The 21778-nt window shown below is 53.5% G+C and overlaps 3 protein-coding genes across 3 annotated transcripts; 1 reads left to right on the forward strand and 2 right to left on the reverse strand.

Moving 5' to 3' along the window:
• Positions 1-1322: 1322 nt before the first annotated feature.
• P2RY4 (pyrimidinergic receptor P2Y4) lies at positions 1323-2435 on the forward strand. The gene has a single exon (XM_009960765.1). The coding sequence runs from the start codon at positions 1323-1325 to the stop codon at positions 2433-2435; it is 1113 nt and encodes a 370-aa protein (XP_009959067.1).
• Positions 2436-4248: 1813 nt separating this feature from the next.
• Positions 4249-8853, reverse strand: LOC104353992 (diacylglycerol O-acyltransferase 2). Its single transcript, XM_009960764.2, has 8 exons — positions 8814-8853; positions 6533-6661; positions 6351-6458; positions 6066-6136; positions 5754-5958; positions 5061-5235; positions 4773-4975; positions 4249-4608 (listed from the first exon to the last, which is right to left on the reverse strand). Exons 1-8 carry the CDS (start codon positions 8851-8853, stop codon positions 4454-4456), a joined length of 1086 nt encoding a protein of 361 aa, XP_009959066.2. The 3' UTR covers positions 4249-4453.
• A 1819-nt stretch (positions 8854-10672) lies between these two features.
• IGBP1 (immunoglobulin binding protein 1) lies at positions 10673-18548 on the reverse strand. Its single transcript, XM_086469974.1, has 6 exons — positions 18361-18548; positions 17842-18153; positions 13696-13891; positions 12617-12705; positions 11458-11570; positions 10673-11194 (listed from the first exon to the last, which is right to left on the reverse strand). The coding sequence occupies exons 1-6, from the start codon at positions 18546-18548 to the stop codon at positions 11046-11048; spliced, it is 1047 nt and encodes a 348-aa protein (XP_086326100.1). The 3' UTR covers positions 10673-11045.
• Between the last annotated feature and the right edge of the window lie 3230 nt (positions 18549-21778).

The following is a 21778-nucleotide window of genomic DNA, read 5'->3' on the forward strand; positions in this document are numbered from 1 at the left end:
GTGACAAGAAGCCGTCAGGCTGCGCATTTCCGTGGCCAAGGCAAGGGGCAAACAAGAGGGGGATGATGAGGGAGCCAAGGAACGAAGGAGCCTGAGAGGACACAGACTTCCACCTCGTACCACTGACACCAGCATCCCACTAACGCGCATCATCTCCCTGAGTCCTCCTCCATTCTGGTGCCCATCACCTCCTGGGTAAGCTCTGGACCAACAGAAACTGGATGGACACCAGTGCTCCCTCCGTCAGATACTGTTTTGGCTGCACCCTCATCTCTGCCAGCAGCACAGCAGATGCTCCCTCCTGCTCCCAGGTCACTCATCACGGCATCCATCCTCAGTCGGCAGAAGCGGCCGCACCAAAATGGCTTCACCAGGGATGGTGGCGGGCGTGGAGGGGCCAAGGCGGAGGCAGCCTTCTCTGGTCCTTTGCTGGACACCATGATGGTGGCAGAAGCTCCTTTTTTCCCCTGGAGGAGTGGGCTCTGAACTTCAGACATCCTGAGAGGCGAACGCAACCCTTTAACAGCTTGCCATCATGCTTCAGCCCCAGGGCCCAATTTGCCAGCAGGATGCAGACCCCAGCCTTTGTTCCTAACACTGTGCAAGGGGAAACGTCCTGCTTGCCTTGTGAACTTACACTGCCTTGAGCTGGGACTTGGCTCCGGTGCAGCTCCTCTCTGCAGGGCTTAGATCATCCCTCTCCTATGGAGAATTCCCAGCAGCTGGAGGCCCCTCACCATCCAGGGATGCTCTCTCCCAAAGGCTCCTTTAATAGCCCCCCATGGATTTCTCCGGGTCATAATATTCCCCCAGACAAGCCTTTCTTCTCCTCCTGCCTTTCTTCTGTCAAGGAGCCTTCTGGAACGAGCAGCATTGTCAGGATGGTGCCAATTAGGCTGAGCTGGCTTCCAAGAGGCAGTGCTGGCACCGGCTGGGGGCTGCTGTTGCTCATAAAGGTCTCATTGTTCAGCACGCTGTGGGGCTGCTGGCCAGCGGGGCCGGCATGGTCCTCTGTCTCAGGCACGCTTCCCGGCTCCATGCAGTGCTGGTGTCACTGCGCGCTGCTCAAAGGGGTGATTAATGGGTGTCATTGTGGGGGCTGCGAAGGGGAGGATTTGTCAAGCCCCCCTCAGTTCCCCACGAGGCCCAAACGCACGAGCTGAGAAAAACCAGAGAACCATCAAAGTGGCTGGAGCTCCTGGACGTAGGGGGTGCAAAATCTGGCATCTTTGGCTCCCTTCCATGCTTTGTGCCTAACAATGGTTGGCATCAACGACTAATGCGATTTTATTAACTGCTCCCCTAGATCTGACTTGGAGAACATGGCCACTTCAGCAAGGACGTTCCCAGTTGCCCTGTGGACACCAACGCCAGCTCCCTGGCCAGGCGGAAACACCACCGTGGTGGCAAAGTGCATCTTCAATGAGGAGTTCAAGTTCATCCTGCTGCCCATCTCCTATGGCATTGTCTTTATGGTGGGGGTGTCCCTCAATTCCTGGGCCCTGTGGATGTTCATCTCCAGGATGAGGCCTTGGAATGCCACCACCACCTACATGTTCAATCTGGCCGTCTCTGACACACTGTATGTCCTCTCCCTCCCCACCCTGGTCTACTATTATGCTGATCGCAACAACTGGCCCTTTGGGAAATGGCTCTGCAAGATCGTGCGCTTCCTTTTCTACGCTAACCTCTACAGCAGCATCCTCTTCCTGACATGTATCAGCATCCACCGCTATGTGGGCATCTGCCATCCCATCCGCTCCCTGAAGTGGGTGAAGACTAAGCATGCCCGCATCATTTGTGTGGGCGTCTGGCTTGTCGTCACCATCTGCCTCATCCCCAACCTCATCTTTGTCACCATCAGCTCCAAGGGCAACAGCACCCTGTGCCACGATACCACCAAGCCTGAGGAATTTGATCATTACGTACACTACAGCTCTTCTGTCATGGCCATCCTCTTTGGGGTCCCCTTCCTGGTAATTGTCCTATGCTACTGCATGATGGCCAAGAGACTCTGCAAGTCCAGCTTCTCCAGCCCCAGCCCCCGAATGCCCTCCTACAAGAAGCGCTCCATCAAGATGATCATCATCGTGCTCACTGTCTTTGCCATCTGCTTTGTGCCCTTCCACATCACCCGGACCATCTACTACACCTCCCGCTACTTCCAAGCCAACTGCCGGACCCTCAACATCATCAACTTCACCTACAAGATCACTCGGCCCCTGGCCAGCATCAACAGCTGCCTCGACCCCATCTTGTACTTCATGGCTGGGGACAAGTTCCGGGGGCGACTGCGCCGGGGCCCAGCCCAGCGCCTCCGGCCCATGCCCACTTGTGACCTGTCCCTGGTGTCCCCCTCCATAAGCAATGTCACCGGTGGCAGCCACACTGCCAGTGACATCCGAGAGACAGCACAGAGCAGAGGCGGGTGCTGAGGGGCCAGAGGGGGTTCCAGTAACCTCACCCCTGGTCTCCACAAGTTACAGCTCCTCCAGGCTCCATGTGGCACCCCCAGGTCCCCAGACCTGACCTGCCCCTACTCAGCCTCTGCAGGGGCAGAGATCGCAGGGCTGAGGGCCTGTGGTCACAGGGCTTGTCCCAGCCCTGCCCTGGGATGCCGTGAGAGGAAGGTGATGGTGCTGCTTGTGGCAGGACAGCCACTGGGCACCTGTGGGAATGGGAAGGATGCTGAGAAAGCCATGTTGGAGAGACAGGTTGGCATCCCATCCTGGGGTGCTCCTGGGGATACATGGGGGCTGCCAGGTCATTAAAGACAGGGGACACTAGTCCCTCCCTGGGCATGCACATCCCTTCCAGTCTGCTCGAGAGCGACATGCAGGAACTGGACCGAACCTGAGGATGGAGTTGATGCTGAGCCCGCCACGTTCCTGGCAGAGGTTCTCAGAGATGTCCCTGTCACGCTGCTGGCCTTGGTAGAGATGGGGAGGGACACAACACAGGGCACTCACTGCCCATCACCCCCAATAAAGCCCCTTCCCCTTTCTCTACGCTCAGGCCTGTTTCTTCCCATAGCAGAAGGGAGAGGGATGAGATGCCCACCCTCTCCCCAGAAAGCATTTCAGAGCAGAGAAAAGCCACCTGGTACCCTAACACTGGCGCTGAGGCAGATTCAGAGTGAGGAGCCAAGGCAGTGACACCCACAGTGACTGGGGAGTCCTCAGGAATCTGCCTTTATGGGTGTTTGCTTTCCAAATGTTTATCCAGCCCTTTTGTTTGACCAAGTGCCTGCACGCAGAGAGAAGCAGACCAGAGATGGTTATCAGTGCTGTCAACTCTCCCATACCAGCCCAGGCAGGGATGGGACAGGGCTCTCCCCACCATGGGGAGCCCTGGGAGGGGCTGCCTCCCCATCACCCCCCAAGAGTCCCTCAGGTGTGTGCCTAGGGAAGGGATGCCAATACCATCATCAGGGTGTCACTCCCCAGCCACATCCCACCAGGAGCTGCCCATGCCACCCGAGGAGGGAGAGGGCCCCAGGGATGCCACGTCCCAGTCCCATATCCCCATCCCACCAGGCAGTGGTACCCAGAGAGCTCCTTACTCACTGCTGAGCCAAAAACTGAGAGAGAAGAAGACCTCCCTCCTAAGCTCAGTTAACCCAGTAAGAGCAGCTGCTGCCCCTCACCTTCCATTATATTTGACACGGCCCAGGTGGACCCAGGAGCTGTTTGGTTGCACCTGAGCAGTACAAGGTTCCCCACCAAGCACAGCCCCAGCCCTGGAGACAGGACTGCCAGGGAGGGGACACAGATGGGTGGCAGGTCCACCCACATGGGGACTGCAGGGGTACGGCTGCTGTGCTACCGATCCCGCCCCCTCCCCCCCCCCCAAGCACACACAGGCAGTGGCCATGGGGTTGGAAATCTGTATTGGGTACAGAGGTGGTGGAGAAGGCTCATCTGGGGCCAAAGCAGCACTTGCCCCTTGCCCAGGGCCATGTGGTCCTGGCTGAGGCCACTTCCACAGGTCCTCAAGTCTGGGAGTGTCCACCCTCCACCCCAGGGAGGGACGTCTCCCCAGCCTGGTCCCACTCACCATCAGGATGCCACCCCAAAGAGCCCATCTTGTTCCCTCCTCCCATGATACCCTCTCCCTCAGCTCACGGTGTCCTGGTTATCTCAGGGGGACTGTGTCCATTGCTGGCCCCCAGCCTTGCACCAGGCCCCCCACATTAGCCCCACATCCTCAGGGGACAGCTGTGTCACCCACAGCCCCTCCAAACCCCTTTCAAGGGAGACCCTTTCCCAATCTCCCCCTCCCCTTGCTTCCTTCTCTCCTCCCATCTTCCACTCGGGTTTTCTGGGCAGAGGAGCGGAGGGTCGGAGTGGGGATTGTCCCCCATGTGTCCCCTGGGCCAGGTCGGCTGAAATCCCCACCCGCAAGAGCCATCTTCCCTTGTGAGTCAGGACCTGGCCGCCGGCACCGGCTATGCTCAGAGGATGTGCAGCTCGTCCGTCTCTGACAGCCCATACTTGGTCTTGTTCTCGTTGAAGAGCTTAAGCAGGGAGCGGACGTACATCTCATGGTACATGTCCACCGTCTCACAGCTTGGGTCCTCGATCTTGGGCACCATCACTGGCTCCCCCACTGCCGGGAAGGGAGAAAGGTCAGGCCAGTGGTGTGGGGACACGCTCGGCTCATTGGGGATACGAGCCAAGTGTTGCCTTCCAACGCCACCCATCACGTGGTATCCTCCTCCTCTACTCCTCCACCTTATGGGAGTCCTCTCTGCCCCAGCGGGAGATGCTCACCCACAGTGGTGATGGGTCTGGCATAAGGGAGGAAACCCCGGGACTGGACAGAGGTGAGGCCCCGGCCGTAGAAGACACAGGGAGCAAAGCCCATCATCTTCTGGAAGTGCTGCTGGATGCTTCTCATCCAGCTGCCCTCCTCAAAGACCACCTGGCGGAAGAGGTCATTCTCCCCAAAGGAGAAGGAGGGGACAAGGTAGGCCCTGTGGAGATGACATAGTAGGTGGCAATGGGGTGCTGGGACCCCTAGAACCCATGATGGCAGTGGTGGTGGGGCCCATGACCCACCCATGCTGCAGGGCCATGCGGACGAAGCCCTTGCGGTTCTTCAGGATGAGTGTGGTGACACCAGGACGGCAGGAGAGCGACTCGGCCGCACCGCCGATGACGATGGCCACTGCGTTGCCGGTGCCGTTCTTGGACAGCAGGTACCCAATGGCACGGCGTGTCACCGGGCACAGGCCTGCGGTGGAATGGATCATCGGTGCTGTGGGACTGCCTGCCCCTGCAGCGCCTGGGGTACGGGGGACCCCACAAGTGACCGTGTCCGGTGGGGCCGTGCAAGGACCATGCACAGGACAGTGCAAGGGCGCCCCCTGCTGCGAAAGAGCTCCCAGGAAGGGGGGGTGGGGTCCTCCGGGGTTGCCAGGCCTGCGGGCAGGGTGCAGGCAGGGTGTGGGCGGGATGCGGGCAAGGTTTGGGCAGGGCGCAGGCAGGGTGCAAGCAAGGCGAGGGTGGAGTTCAGGCAGGGTGCAGGCAGAGTAGATGGGACCAGGGAGTCCCCCTGCCCGTGAGCATTACCACCTCTACACTCTGCCCACACATGGTAGCAGGCAGAGGTGGGCAGGAGCAGGACAGGCAGGGTGTGTATCCCCAGGGCACCCACTTTGCTCAAGCCAGCACAACTGGCCATGCCTGCAGGGCTGCTCATGAGGGCAGGGTGGCAGGCAGCTGCCTGCCCCGCTGCCCAAGGACGCTCACCACCGCTCATCAGGTACTCCCTGAAGACGGGTAGGCGAAAGTTGCCAGCCAGGGTGGTGAGGAAGGGCCGGATGCCTGGGAACATCTCCCCGAAGCCCGTCGAGCCCGTGATGAAGTTGCAGAAGGCGCCGACGCAGAGGATGCCATGGGGGTGGGAGCCGATGATGTAGTTGTGGCTGGGGGACAGGTCATGCGTCTTCACCAGCTGCAGGGACAAAATGACGTTGTGGGGACATAACGGTGGCACGTCCTTTTGGGTGGTACCACAACCACTGCCTGCATGACATCCTGTTCTGGCACCCCACGCCATACCTTCACAGGGAAATAATCCCGAAAGTGCCTCCACACAGACCATCGCCGCAGGCATGGCAGCCTTCTGCCACCTGTAAACAGGGAGGGACCCAGGAGATGACGCCCAATGGGAAACATTCCCTATGGACCTGCCTAACCCCTCCTTCCACCATGATGATGACGGGGGTGAGGAGGGAAAGAGCAGGTGGGATGTGGTGCTCCCCATTTGCTGTGCTGGGACAGACCCAAAGAAAGGTGGTCCCTGCTGCAAAGATGGAGAAAGAGTGGGACTGTGCCCATCCCCACCTTTCTCTGGTGTGTCCCAGTCGAAGATGATCCAGGCCAGGTAGAGCGCGGAGATGGGCCAGAATCTGGTGAAAACCAGGTAGACGAGGAGCAGCAGGCTGATGGTTCCTGTGGGAGCCAGGGAGGGGGGTGAGTGGGTGCACACCCACCCTGCCAGTACCCCCCGCAGCCCCCTTACTTACCCAGCAGCAGGAAGCTGAGCACCCACTGCAGGACAGAGAGAAGCTGGAGCCAGGAGCGGATGTCCCACTGTGAGGGCCAAGGTGCTGCGAGCAGGGTGCGCAGGGCGGTCTGGATGCTGGCGCGGCTGCCTGAGGAGAAGGACACAGCACCCAGCCCAAAACCAACACGGGTTGCAAAATGATCAGAGGGCTGGAGCACCTCTCCTATGAAGACGGGCTGAGAGAGTTGGGGTTGTTCAGCCTGGAAAAGGGAAGGCTCCAGGGGGACCTTATAGTGACCTTCCAATACCTGAAAGGGGCCTATAAGAAGGCAGGGGAAGAACTGTTCACAAGGGTTTGTAGTGATAGGATGAGGGGTAATGGGTTTAAGCTAGAAAAGGATAGATTTAGGTTGGACATTAGGAAAAAGTTCTTTAATATGAGGGTAGTGGATCACTGGCACAGGTTGCCCAGAGAGGTAGTGGAAGCCACATCCCTGGAGACATTCAAGGTCAGGCTTGATGGGGCTCTGAGCAACCTGACCGCGTTAGAGATGTCCCTGCTTATTGTAGCGGGGTTGGACTAGATGACCTTTAGACGTCCCTTCCAACCCAATACATTCTGTGATTGTGTGATTCTATGAAATGTTGTCCCACTGAGCTGGCAGGGGGGTGAAGCTGGTGGTAGACGTGGCTGCTGGGGTTGGGATACAAGGGTGAGGCAGGAGGTAGGATGGGAAGGATGAAGCAGGTTGGTGAGGAGGGCTGAGATGGGGTAGGGTGGGGAATGTTCATCCCCAGAGGGCTCCGGACTGTGCCAGGAGGTAGCCCTGGGCAGCCCGAGGCTGCTCTGAGGCCAGTCCTGCTCCAAGCGGGGGGCAGCTGGCAGGCTGGGCACCCCCAGCCCAAACTCATCCATGAGCCTGGATACACCAGAGCAGAGTGCAGCAGCACATCCCACGCCATGGCCAGCTCTGCAAAGGCCAGGACCTTTCCCATGCTCTCCTCGGTGTGTTCAGGCTCACAGAGAATTCACGCCTTTCTCAGCTGGCATGGCAGCGAGACAGCGTCCACCCCTTGGCAAGCGCCAAGGACAGTGGCCAGGGGCTGAGCCAGGGTGACCAAGGCTGGCTGTCCCTGCCAAGCCTTGCCTCCCACGAGGGACAGTCCAGCAGCCCATGGCCGCTCCACTCCCCCCACCGCCCCATTCCGCCCAGCAAACCTTGGTAAACCATTAACAGCCCCAGGCCAGGTGCCAGGATCCAAACTCCATGCGCGGCCCCGTCCCTACTCCCCGAAACGGGCCCAAGGTGCCGGTCCTGCCAGCATACCACTCCCGGCCAAAGGTCCACCACGTCTGAGACCACCCGGTACAGCCACCACCGCGACCACAGCAAGCTATGTCAGCTCTTGTGTGACAAGAGCCTTGTTTTCTTGGGAAAACAACCTAAAATTAGGGTGCTGGCCAGATAGAGAGATGCTCAGGGTGAGACAGGAACAGATTTGTCCCCATAGCTCCCCGGGATGGGGAGCCTCAGGTTGGAGTCGAACCACCAAACCCCAGTTCAGGTGGCTGGTGGTGGAGGTTCAACTCATCCTGGCTCAATCCAAACTATGAATGGGACAACTGAAATAAATTAAACACTGGAGCCATCCCCAACATCGAAGAATTGTTTTCCCTCTCCCTCAAGCAGTGTGCCATGCTTTATGCTATCCCTCATGCCCGTCCCCGCATGCCCAGCGAGGCACCCCCAAAAGCCCAGCCGTCCGTGCAGCCCTGCCATTGTCAACTTTCCAAAGCCCTCTTTTTTTTTTTTTTTTTCCAGGGAAGACACAGAGCTTTGCCTGGCAAATTTGTGCCTACAAAACAGTTGCTTTTTTTCAGTTCCCTTTTTCTAGCTCCCCCTGAGCACTCCACGAACATCCAAACTGCAGATGGAGAACGGAGAAACCCCAGGGGCTCTGCTGCTGACCCTGTCCACAGCAACAGGGGCCTCTTCAAATCCAGAAATTCAGACTCCATGGCCCCAGGGCAGCAAGGAAAGACGAAGGGGAATTTGCAGCCTCTGGAGCATCTTGTGGGAGTAATGTTACTGAACGCATTGTCAGACATTTCATTCCTGTTGAGCAACTGTATGTTTTCCTCTGGTGCTGCTAACCCCAAATTGCTCTGAACACCTCCCTTTCCCCTAAGCAGTCTAAAGCAAATAAACAATTGTGACAACAAACACTAATTGCCTGACCAACTCCTCGCATTGCCAGAGCATCAGAAACCATTCAAATATGCTTTGGAAATATCTTACCGCTAAGATTTTGGGAACAGGCTGCAATAATTGTTCTCATGGTGGCAAGGAGCTCTGCGCCAGACCCTGGTTCAGCAGGTTAAAAGGCAAGTTTGGAAATACTGGAGGGCAATTGATTGTGTATCCAGCTGCTTTAACCAGCTGATCCAAGGTAAACTGTCCACCATGGAGGGGAGTGGATCTGCTCCAGCCCTGGCTTGCTGATGAAGGAGAAGAACTGATGGTCCTTGGGAGGACAAGGAGTCGCGCCGAGCGGTGAGGAGCTGCCGTTGCAAAGGGCAGCTGCTGCTCCTTGGAAAGGCACTGCTGATGGCACCCAGTGGTGGCTTGGTGGAAGCCGCCTTCCCCCCCGGAATGGTACCGTCCACACTTTGGGTATTTCACAAACCGCCGTCATGCTCTACCAGTGTGACTCTCCTCTAGAGCCGCCCAAAAACGTCATTGCAAAGCTCCCGCTCCGCCGTACAGGCGTGCAGCCCACCAGATGGGCCCTGACCCTCAGCCCCAGCGTCCAGCACCATCCCCTCCTCTTCCACCCCTAAGAGCGGCACTGGGGTCAGCTAGCCCTGCCTGCTAGACCATGAAGCCTGGAATAATGCCTGGAGAGGATTGGGGGAAAAAAAATGAGAAAAAAGGAAACAAGGGCAGCACCGAGACGGGGCATCAGGCCAGCAGCCAAAGGAGAAAATCCACAGGAACCAGTTCACTGGAGCTACTTCTCAGAATCTGCCTCTCCAGAAGTACCTGCTAACATCAAACGTAAGAAAGAGATAAATACACCTATAGGATTGCACGTGGTGTTAAAGGAAAAAACGGTTCACTGGAGATGTTTGGAACCCACAAAAACTCCTAAGCTGCTGTTGTAAAGAGACTCAGCGCCACAGCACTCATGGCAGGCTACAGCTTCACAGGTGTAAGATTAGCTAAGAGAAGCTGAGATTGCTCTGTGTAAAATATCTAAGCTCTCCTGCAGCCTAGTTCACCCCTCAGGTGTGCCTGAATCCTGCCAACAGGAAGGAAAAACCCCAAATTCTTTCAGAGTCCCACTGTCCCACAGGTAAGGGAACACTCTGCTGCTGAATCCAACCGCGCCACATCAAAGACAGTAACTGCCTCATGGACTGCTCCAGGTAATCCACTGCCACGTGTGCAAGCAGCAGCAATGCCTCATTTGTTTTTTTTATGCTGATGTTTGAAACAGGTTTAGAACCACCCCAGTCACAGCTGCCAGCCCATGCCGGGCAACTCCAGAGCTTCCGTCACAGCTCCTCACTTTCTTGCCCAGTAACATGCCTGCCGCGCCCCAGGTCAGCGCCAGGTAGGGCAGAGCAGTCGTGCCCCTTCTCATCACTCAGCTCAGGACTAGTGCCAACAGCTACTGAAACTACCTTCAGAAGAAAGCAGACAAGGTTTTCACCCCTTCAGGGTTATTCTCTAAGTAGATTTCAAAGTACATTGAGAATCAGTGCACTACCTTGCTTTTGAATATGGCACCGTTCGTCCCAGCGTTGGCTCCCGTAGGGCTCCACGAGAGGGTCCAGAGCACCCACACATTGTGCATTGTGTTGTACGTCTGCTATAGCCACGCAGACCCCACATCACACTAAACAAAAGCAAAACTATTTCTATTAAAGTGTTTGTACTATGTGTAGTATCAGCACTTCAAGACATTGCCCTCAAAATGCCCGATCTACTCAACGGAAAAAGTGCCAAACACTCCAGTCTGCCTGGCCGAAAAAGCCTGGCCACCTGACATGGTCAATTTCCCACCCTAACTCCCTTGGCTGCTGGACACCAGCCTGACAGACTTGCTCTGGAAGAGTCCAGGACAAAAAGCAAGGGATTTTCACAGCAAGAACTAGCCAGCACAAGAGATTTTATTTTGCTTAAAATACAGAGGAAAAAAAATAAATACATCCACCCATAATACAAAGAGTGGTTTCCAAATTCATGTACTTTTCTTTCAAGGCCTTCCACAGCCTGGCAGAACAGAGGCAGCCTGAGCCCTCAGTCAGAGCTCCGCCTGACAGGAGCTCTGTGGTGTCACTGTACACTCAGTCTGACATGTCATGTAAACCAAAGCAAACTGTCACGTTTACTCCTCTGACTCTGGTGCCTCCCAGAGAAGCCACGGATACCTCTGCATACGTACAGTGTATTTACTCCCATATCTCCAGGACACACGCAATTCTTACAGGGCTTCCAGGACCTGCTCCCTCTGCAGCAAGAGCATCAGCCCATATTCTGCCGGTTGCCGTAGCCTCTTGGGTGTGTATCTCTCCAGTCATCCCAGTTTCGAGCTTTTTGAAGAGCTTCCTCATCATCCTCTTGCTCTTTTTTCTCCTGCTGCTGCTTCTGCAACTCTTCATCAGTTATACCTGCTGAAGGCCAAGAACAGGAGCGAGGGGCAGTAAGACAGTGGAAGATCCCCAGCCGAGTTCTCAAACCTGCCAGGATTTAGACAGAAAGCAGAAACCGCCCAAGAGCAGTCCAGCAACCCAGCTATTCTCACAGCCTGATCAAGTCAGCTCTTACTCCTCCTCAGCCAGCGGGTGTTTCACACCCTGAACACATCCCCGTTCACCCTCCCCCTCAAGAGACTTCCTAGATTCTCTATTCCACTCCTTCCTCTGCCACCCCATACCTGGTGTTCTCTGAGGTGCACTCTGACCAGACACGACTCCCTGCCTCCCGCGCTGCTCATACCAGTCATCCACAGTCATAGTAGGCAGGCCGGGATATCCAGCACCAAACACTCTACAGGAAGAGACAGACAAGTCAAAGAAGCCACTTTACATCACTGCAAATGAGCAGAAACACAGACAACTGCACACAGAACTACTCTGTAATTCAGCTTGTACTAACAATATAAGGCACATTTTCAAAGGAAGGCTCGAGAATGAGTTTACTTCTGCAGCCTGGGCCTCCAGCAAGACTTGCCAGTCACCTAGCCACAATGGCATGTAGAGTTCATCCTGCTCATTCAGAGCGGTGAGGACTGTTCTAGTCCAAAGAGCCTGAATCACTTCTCCAGCCCCAAGAACACAGTGCTAGCACAGCCTGCTGAGGAGGCCCCTGGGAACTGAATTAGCCACGGCTTTGGCTAAACAGATAAATGGAAAGCTCACGGCAAATGATGTCAAAAGCATGACAAGAAATCTGATTTCTATACCATTTTGTGCTTTAGCTGCCATATTCCTTGCAAGAACCTTATACTGCCACAAAGTGTTAACATCTTGATACCCCAGGGAAAGCCTTACAGCTAAAAACTGCAGTACTGTGACTGCTGGTTCTCTGGTAGGTGTCACATCTTCCCAGCCCCTAAGATCATTTGAATTCACTGAAATCTTCCCGAGTTTACTTCAGATTAAGAGACCACATGTGCTTTTCACTGCGGGGCTCTTTATTTTAACAGTAGAGAACAATCCTGTTACACCACATTGAGGTTAGAGGGGCAGATAAGCCCTGCCTCTCCCCAGCTTACCAAACAGCAAGCACATGGCCTATAAAATAACACAGTACTATCTGCTTAATACGATCTTCACTTCTGCCATCCTGACAGGAACGAACAGCATTAGCTAAGACACTGCAGCATGCTGGTGACAGAAGAAATCAGAGAACGTCCAAGAAAAGCATTAGACATTCCTCCATCCACTGCCCAGATGCACAACACTTGCCATCTTGGTGCAATACACTGCCTGAAGGCAACAACTGGCTTTCTGCATTTGAAAGAGTGTCTTAGGCTTGACATGAGAAGAGAGCACTGCCTCATACTAAGTCTAAATAATCAAAGAACAACATACTTCGCCTGGGCAGCATTCCGGGTAAGAACAAAAGGTTTCAGTGGAGTCCTGACTTGCCGAGAAGTACTGTGCAGTGGTGGTGCTGAAGACTGAAGATGGAAACAATGGTCACAAGACAAACGTGTAGACCACAATCCCCTTCTCTGCTTCCCACCCCAAACAAGTTATTAAAGGTCCCATAGAAGAGAAACGCCTTTGCTGTCAGAGCAACATCCACAAGACAGACAATTCAGGCCTTAATCCAGTTTAAATCATTAACTCCATCTGTGAGCTTCTACAGATCACTTCTCTTTGCGCCTTTGTCACACCCGCTCTGGTCAAAGCGGCAAACTGATAGAGCTAAACCAGATCAGCTCAGATCAAAGCATGAAATACAGCTTATTTTCCCCAGGGATCAAATGCAGTACAGCCTAAAGCAAGTAGAGCTCATGGTTCCTGATGATAGCACCCAGGACACTAGAGAAGAGCAGAGTTCTGCAATGTCAGTAATGACCTGCACAAACCAGCTGTGCCACGGTCTATATCAGCACATTATTATTTCTTATTTCTAGACAGACATCTTAGGTGAGTAACATAAAGCTCAGAAAGACTATTCTCCACTGCAGGTCTAGAAGCTTTCATCATTCAGAACAGGCATTTCTTTCTGCAACATCTGGACATGTTGTAGACCAGAAGCATAGGTTTGAAAGAAATCACAAGGGTGGTCTTTTAATTTACAAATGTACTTAACTTCTTTAGAGCTGGCAGAACCAGCCAACTGGAGAAAAGCCTTTGCATGCAGACCGGTTCAGCTCCAACAGTCAATGCTCTAGCATTTCACAAGCCATGACTCTCTAGAACATCTGGTAGCAGCAGATGGTGACTAATCCAAAAACCAGACCACTGCCCATTCAGGATTAAACCAAATCCCATATGCTTGGGCTGTGATTGAGCTAAATTTCAATCAAGAATTCACAGAACAAAACTTATGCAACTCCGTTACTGAATTCCTCCGAGGTTCATTCACCCACAACAATGTCTATCATCAGGTCTAACTACCCACAACCCACAGGACCTGCAGTTCAAGAGAGGTCTCATACCTGTTTTGCTGTACCTCTGCTCCTCAAGATCACCACTTCTTGGTCAATACTCTCAATTTCCTCCAGACTGGTGTTGATCCATTTCTGGATTTGTAGTATGTAAAATTCCCGTATCTGATCCTCATCTGCTTGCCCACTGTCCACAAAGGTTCTCATAGAGGCCAACCTGTTCTCCAGTTCCTTCTTCTGGTTATATCTGTCTCAGAGAGAACAACATGAGATCACCACATAACCTTTCTCTAGCCCAGACCAGATACAGTGCTTTCCAAAATAAACAATTTCCTATTTCTTGAAATTCAATCAAATGTCATCAGAGAGCTACCTCCTGCTCCAGTCCCCTTGTAACTGCTCTTCACAGAGATGCTAGTTGCTGACCAGTGCTCATTAAGGGAAGCAAACCTCAGGTATTCATAAAGCTCCTCAGGTCTTTGACAAATTTCTTCGTGTGAGGAGGACCCACTCATTTAACAACTGAGCAAGAGCCCTGTCGAAGTGAAGTAGAGCCTTACAGGAACGTACCCGTGTTAAGAAGAGAAGGAGCACTGGCAGCACCAGATCACGCTGGTTGTCATTTACCAACAGCCTCTAACAATGCGTAAGCAAGAGGCAAAATGCCAAGCAGGGGACCCATCTCCCCACCTCATCTGACTGACAACAGAATCATAGAATCATGAGGTTGGAATAGACCTCTAAGATCATCATGTCCAACCGTTGACCTAAGACTACCACGCCCACTAAACCTGAACACCTCCAGGGACGGTGACTCCACCACTTGCCTGGGCAGCCTGTTCCATTGTTTGACCACTCTTTCAGTAAAGAAATTTTTCCTAATGTCCAATCTAAACCTCCCCTGTTGCAACTTGAGGCTGTTTCCTCTTGTCCTATCGCTTGTTACTTGAGAGAAGAGACCGACCCCCACCTCACTACAACCTCCTTTCAGGAGGTTGTAGAGAGCGATGAGATCTCCCCTCAGCCTCTTCCTCTCCAGACAAAACAACCCCAGTTCCCTCAGCCGCTCCTCATAAGGCCTCTTCTCCAGGCCCTTCACCAGCTTCGTTGCCCTCCTCTGGACACGCTCCAGCACCTCAATATCTGTCTTGTAGTGAGGGGCCCAAAACCGCACACAGCATTCGAGGTGTGGCCTCACCAGTGCCGAGTACAGGGGCACGATCACCTCCCTACTCCTGCTGGCCACACTATTGCTGATACAGGCCAGGATGCTGTTGGCCTTCTTGGCCACCTGGGCACACTGCTGGCTCATGTTCAGCCGGCTGTCAACCAGCACCCCCAGGGCCTTTTCCACCAGGCAGCTTTTCAGCCACTCACCCCCAAGCCTGTAGCGCTGTGTGGTGTTGTTGTGACCCAAGTGCAGGACCCGGCACTTGGCCTTGTTGAAGCTCATAGCATTGGCCTCAGCCCATCGATCCAGCCTGTCCAGGTCCCTCTGAAGAGCCTTCCTACCCTCAAGCAGATCAGCACTCTCTCTCAATTTAGTGTCATCTGCAAACTCACTGAGGCAGCACTCAATCCCCTCATCCAGATCATCAATAAAGTTGTTACACAAGGCCGGTCCCAACACTGAGCCCTGGGGGACACCGCTTGTGACCGGCTGCCAGCTGGATTTAACTCCATTCACCACAACTCTCTCTGCTTGGCCGTCCAGCCAGTTTTTAACCCAGCTTAGTGTGCAGCTGTCTAGGCCATGAGCCGCCAGTTTTCCTAGGAGAATGCTGTGGGAGACAGTGTCAAAGGCTTTACTGAAGTCCAGGTAGATGACATCCACAGCCCTCCCCTCATCGGCTAGGTGGGTCACCTGGTCACAGGAGATCAGGTTGGTTAAGCAGGACCTGCCCTTCATGAACCCATGCTGGCTGGGCCTCAGTCCCTGGGTGTCCTGCACCTGCCATGTGAGCACCCTCAAGACGAACCATTCCAAAACCTTCCCCAGTACCAAGGCCAGGCTGACAGGCCTGTAGTTCCCCGGATCCTCCTTCTGGCCCTTCTTGTAGATGGGCGTCACGTTGGCAAGCCTACAGTTGTCTGGGACCTTCCCTGTTGACCAGGATTTCTGATAAATGATGGATAATGGTTTGGCCAGCTCCTCTGCCAGCTTCCTCAGTACTCTTGGGCGGATCCCACCCGACCCCATAGACTTGTGGATGTCCAGGTGGCAAAGTAGGTCTTTAACTGCCTCCTCCTGAATTACTGGGAGTTTATGCTGCTCTCGGACCCTGTCTTCCAGGTCAGGGGCCTGATTACCTTGTGGATTGCTTGTCTGACTGTTAAAGACTGAGGTAAAGAAGGCATTGAGTACCTCAGCGTTTTCCTCATCCTTGGTGACAATGTTCCCCTCAAGGGAAGGGTTTTTTGACAAATGAAAACTACAGAAATCAGAAGAGTTCCAATCTGCTTTGAAAAATACTCTGTTATATACATACATGCAGCACCAAAATATTTTCCTCCCATCTTCCCCATCACTTCCAGATGTCAATTCAAATTTAGACATTACAGAGGATCTTTATTACTCTTTGTAAGAGGTTTAACATGATTTCATGTATTTCACAAAAAAAATGTATACAAAAAGGGAGGTTGTGATGGTTTACTGTTGTAATTTAAGTATCTCCTGTCTGCTAAAAACAGCTTTAAGATGACAATTTAAATTTAGAGCTGCCTCCCTCAATTATTTTTTTCTTCTCCTAAAAGCCGGGCAATCCTTGAAAATTAATCCTCCCAGGTAAAATTAGGCAAGCCTGGCAACATTAATCTCCTGGAAAAAACAGGACTTTTTAACTCATCCGCTCCTTCACTGAGAAAACCAACGTAATAGCTATTTTGAGTTGCTTCTACATGACATAAAGATATCAAGAAGCTGCTTATAAGACAGATTAACACAGTTCTCCAATTTCTGCCTCAGGTAGTTTTGTGCATGAGGGTTGTTTTTAATATAATTTTGGCCTTCTGCATTTTTTTACCTTTTCAGGAATTAAAGGGGGGAGCTACCTATGTAACACACTTCCAGGCTAAATCCTTGTGTCCCACTTCTTTCAGTTACAGTGCCACCTGAAGAACGAACAGTAAGAACCAAGGATTAGAAACCTATGGCAGCTGAAAGGACAAGGAGCATTCAAGAATTGTTCTAAAAAACCAAACCCATCCACAAGTGCTCCACAATAACTCTGAAAAATTCCTGATTGCCCAGCCCTGTCTTGCAAGGATGCCAGATCACATGCTTGTTCGAAGAGCGAGGCTGAGGGCAGCTAGGACGAGACAGGTCTGGAGCCAAAGTGACGATACAGGCCTTCTTAGGAAAATTTTGTTCATGCAGCTTATTTGTTTTACTGAAAGCAAAAACAATTGCAACGTCTCGCCCTGATCAAGAACTACCCTGCTTGCATCAGAACTCACAATGCAGGCACCTCTGTCTTCAAGTGGAAGGCATCACGGTACAGGCAAGCACAAGCCACCAGCGAGAGCGGCGTTCATGCATAACCAAAGCCTTCCTTGCAGCACCCACAAAGCTTGCTTGCCCTCGGGAGGTGATGCGCAGCTCCAAGACTGCTGACAAGCAGCTCATGCTGAAAAGGCTTTGCTGCGCTGACCCTGAAGGTCCCGATGCATTCTAGTATCCCAAACCCATCTCAGTTCAGTTACTCTCTAGAATATAAATCGTACTTTTGTATTCATGCAATTTAAACAGCTCTCCAACCCAGCTTGGGCCTTTCAGTGCTACCAAAATAAGCAACAACTTGATCATCAAAATCCCCAATTAAAGCATGACAAAAAGGCATCAACCACCTCTTTTTTAAAGGTCTAGGAAGCACATCAGTAGGCAACTTGCAATGTGGGTAGCTTTACGCTGTTAGCAGCGATTAAAGAACTAATCATAAGAACTTTTGTGCAGTTCTTCAAAGACTGAAACTAAAGACATAAACGCATCTCCCTCCAGTCTGTGCACAACCCAACACCATCAAGTAATACACAGTGCATACTTTAAAATGAATGTTTAGTGATCAGAGTATTCCAGTATCAAGGGAATCAGTTCCTTCCTGACAGTCCTTGTTTGTACAATCTCGCACTGCCTGAGGCTCTCCCCTTCTCTTAAACAGGCTCCAGAAAGCCTTTAAACACCACAAAGCAGGAGCTTACCTTTCGATTTTCGCTTGCCTACTCAATGCCATGGTCACCAGGCTGGGCTGGGCAGCAGCAGAGCCCGCCAGGGACCGGCTCCCAGCATCTTTCTCTCCCGAGGGGCTGGCAGAGGTGGGGGGCAGGTGGAAGCTGCCCAGCCCGTAGCTCCTGCAGAGTTTGAGGAAGCGCCAGAAGTGGGTCCGAGCGCTCTCCAGGTGCTCCAACCTCCTATTCAGGTCGACCTGCTTCAGTGTCATGGCCCCCAGCAAGGCGGGCAGCAGCAGGTACTTCAGGTCGGCCGAGGCGATCTCCTCCAGCTCCTCGTTCTCGCTGCAAGGGGAGAGACGAGCCTCTTCGTCCCCGCCCCACTCCACCGAGGACCGGCCAAGCCCAGCCCTCTCCGCGGCGGCCCGGGGGGCCCGTGTGGAGGCGGCGGAAGGCTCGGAGGACCCTCGCACGGGCTCGCTGGATCCCCCCGCACGGGCTCGGCCCCAGGCCCAAGCCCCAAGCCCCGGTCCGTCCCTCCCCTCCGCTCACCTGAACAGGTCCAGCTGCGCCACCATGGCGGCCGCCCGCTGCAGCGCGTCCAGCCCCTGCCTCACCTTCTCTTGCACGGCCGGGGCCCCCGAGGACAGCTCGGCGCCGCTGTCCACCTCCTCCCAGAGCCGCCGGCCCACTGCCAGCAGCTCCGCCAGCCGCAGGCTCTCGCAGGGCCCCTCCGCCATACTGGGCCGAGAAGGTGCCGCCGCCGCTGAACCGCTTCCGGGGCGGCCGCGAGCGCCCCCCCCCCCCCCCCCCCTCCCCGGCCCCGCCCGCCATCTTGGAGAGGGCAAGAGCGGTCGCCATCTTGGTAGGGGCGGGCCGGAGGCAGGGCCTGGCCAGGCCGCAGCGGGTCCGCCGGCCTCCGGGCTTGCCCCTCCGCACCTGGCAGAGCGGGGAGGGCAGGGGGCGTCTCCCATACGGGGCTTGGTGAGGCTGTGGGCCTTCACGTGCGTCCGGTGCTCCCAAAGTTTGGTTCCTGCCTGATGCACAGACCTCCCCGGAGCCTGCTGGGGGGGAAGGTGTGCTGATGATGTGGTCCAATAAACAAGCAAAAATGGGGATAATGAGATAAATGGACAGAAAGCATGCACCTTTGCCCTCTGGAAAAGGGAGCAAGAGGGGTGAGGAGGCGTAGCGGCACTGCAGTGGTTCTGGAGCCATAAGCTGTCAGGACAGTGGGTGCTGCCCTGAGGAGCCCACCTGCAGCTCAGCAAACGAGCCGCTCTGTACCGGGCCCTGGATACTGGGCCCCTACTCTGGGTGTGCTTTGTTTGTGCGCCTGCATAAGGCAGGTAAGGGGTTAAAGCTGGGCTTTTAGGAACTGATGTTGGTCCCTTAGAAACACAGGTAATTGACCTAGATGTGAGAAATGTATATGGTGTAACAATAATTCAGGGCTGGCTGGAAGCACTCAGCCTCCAGGAATGATTCAGTTTATGGTTTACTCTCTTTGTTTTCTTCATACCTACATGGGATAGTTTGATAAAAAGTTACTCATAAAAACCAGAAGAGCTGTGGGTTTAGGTTCCCATTTGCTGTGCCCTGAGTACCCTCCAGTGGTGTCACCCTCCTATCGCCCTGCCTCTGTGCGACCACTTTGCTCAGGCTGCAAAGGGAGGCGCCAGCAGTGTGAGGTGTGTCAAGAGCTGACTGCGTCATTCTGTGGTGTTCCTGCACACCAGGCAGGAGGAGAGGAACAACGCTGTGTCTGGCAGTGGGGAAATTAATTAGTATAATGATTGGAAGTGGAATGGGGCCAGGAATTTACAGCCATTTGTTCTTCTCTAGCAGAAGATGCTTTGGCATCTCCAACAATTACGACCAGTTCGCTCTCATCAGAGCAATACCACTCTCAATACAGGGTCTTCCTCATTTGTATATATTAGTGAAAAGCTACATTAAACCAATCACCCCCTGTAACTGCTACGGTTCAACATTTCAGCAGCACTTTAAGGATCAGAGCAAAAGAGACTGCTAGAGTGAAGTATTATCCTTTGTGTTACCCAGTGACTCTCTGAGCAGTTCACAGATCACCTTTCTACAGGATATACCTGTTTAACAGACACCTCCTTAAGGCATTCTCCTTCCCAGGCCTTTACCTCTCAGAGCAAGCCAGGCGAGTTCATAGGCTTGTTCTCCGAGTAATTGTAAGTAGGCTAATGATGGATCTCAACCTACTTCCCCTCCCCTTAAAACTGTGTGGGTGGGAGAGGCAGTTTTGACCCAGATTGTCAGGAGCAGCACAGGACAAGCCTGGAGCCACACATCATCCCGTCTCACCAGGCAAGCTAGATCCAGAGAATAGGAAATCCAGGTGAGTCCTCGTTTCCTTTAAGATGGAGAAGGCTTTGCCTCTAAGAGCCAAGCGGGTTCGCTGGTTGGAAGCTCTTGAATCTCCTCACTAGAAGTTAATCAGCCCTGTTTTTAATCTGCTGTCCCAACTGGTCAAGAATAGATTTCAATGACACTGTGGGAGCATGAAATCAGTAAGGGTTAGTGACCAGAGTCACCCATAGTCTGCTCTTTGGCTCCAGTGTTAGCAAACCGCATGTACCTGCACGTGTTGTTCTCCTGCTGCCTGAGGTCCGCCTGGCAGGACATGGTTTTTCAGCAGCCCCTTCTAATTACAGAGCTAATGTTCTCAACACAAGGAAAAAAATAAATGAGTCTTTGGAAGGCATAATTACCCAGCAAGTCCCTATTCACGCCACAGTGAACCTCAAGCTGGAGACTACAGGAATATTAGCTATGATTAGTCCTGCTGCGTGTGAAAAGGGGGAATTCCCAGAGCTTCGGCAAGCTGGGGATCGGGCTCTCCTGCTCCCCAGTTCTGCCAGGTGTCTCTGTGTGGTAGGTTTTCTGCATAAAGTCAATGTCTAGGGATCAGCCGCAGCTTCTAGAGGGTTCTTACTTCTCCACTTCTGGACATGAGACCTGCCCACGTGCTTTCCATTATACAGGTAGTAAAACCTACTGCCGTGATGCATTGGATTTAACGCACATGTGTGGAACAGCTGGCTGTGCACATCCAGAAGGCCTGTCCAGTGCTTCCCAGGAGCTCCAGGACGTTACATGTACACCCAGTCTTCCTGGAAGGTGTTAGGGCTTCTGCATGTCATCCTACTGCACACGAGTGCTGCTCCAACCATATTGAAGCACACCTGGAAATTCCTTACTCCACCACACAGTACATGCACAATAGTTGCAGCTGACACATACACAAGCTGAGAAAGTCCTCAAAATCTGTACAGCCCCCAGTTCTGGGCTGGTGGGAGGATGCTCCTGAAAAAGCCCAGTGGGATGGCAGCCCAGGGTGGCTCATGGGCCCACATCAGCTTCTGCTATGGAGAGGAGGCTGTTCTGCAGCTCCCTCCCTGCTTTAACTCACTCTCTGACAGACCACAAAGGGAAGACGCTACTATTTAGTGATTCAAAAAGGCAGCCATGGCACCTTCTCTGCTCTGGGAGAAAGGCGATTCAAAAAGTCCACTGTCAGCAGCCTCCACGATGCTGCCCACACTGAACGTGGATGAATTTAAGCAAGTGAGAAGGAGAAATATGGGCTGGTGAAGGGAGACTCGGGTGCTCAGGAATACCACGCCACTCTTCCTGGCCCCAGCGGATGTGATGGACATACCACAAACCTGCAGTGTCTGGGACTTTTCTGCTCTGATCGAGCAATTTGCTGAAATACAGCATTCAGAGCTGGAAGGGATGCCAGCCTGCTCAGCCTCGGAGAAGGGATGGAGGTCTGCGTCCCCTTTGAACCTTGCACAGCCATTGCCACAACTGTCCTTCAAGCCATGCCCAAGGCTCTCAGTCTGCAGCCTAGTTCTACCTCTGGTCTTAAGGCTGTTACTCACCTATGTTGATTTGTCCTCGTCCCTCAGCTGAAGATCCCCATAAGGACAAT

The sequence above is a fragment of the Leptosomus discolor genome, chromosome 9, assembly GCF_034619465.1.
Source record: "Leptosomus discolor isolate bLepDis1 chromosome 9, bLepDis1.hap2, whole genome shotgun sequence".
Taxonomy (NCBI): domain Eukaryota; kingdom Metazoa; phylum Chordata; class Aves; order Leptosomiformes; family Leptosomidae; genus Leptosomus; species Leptosomus discolor.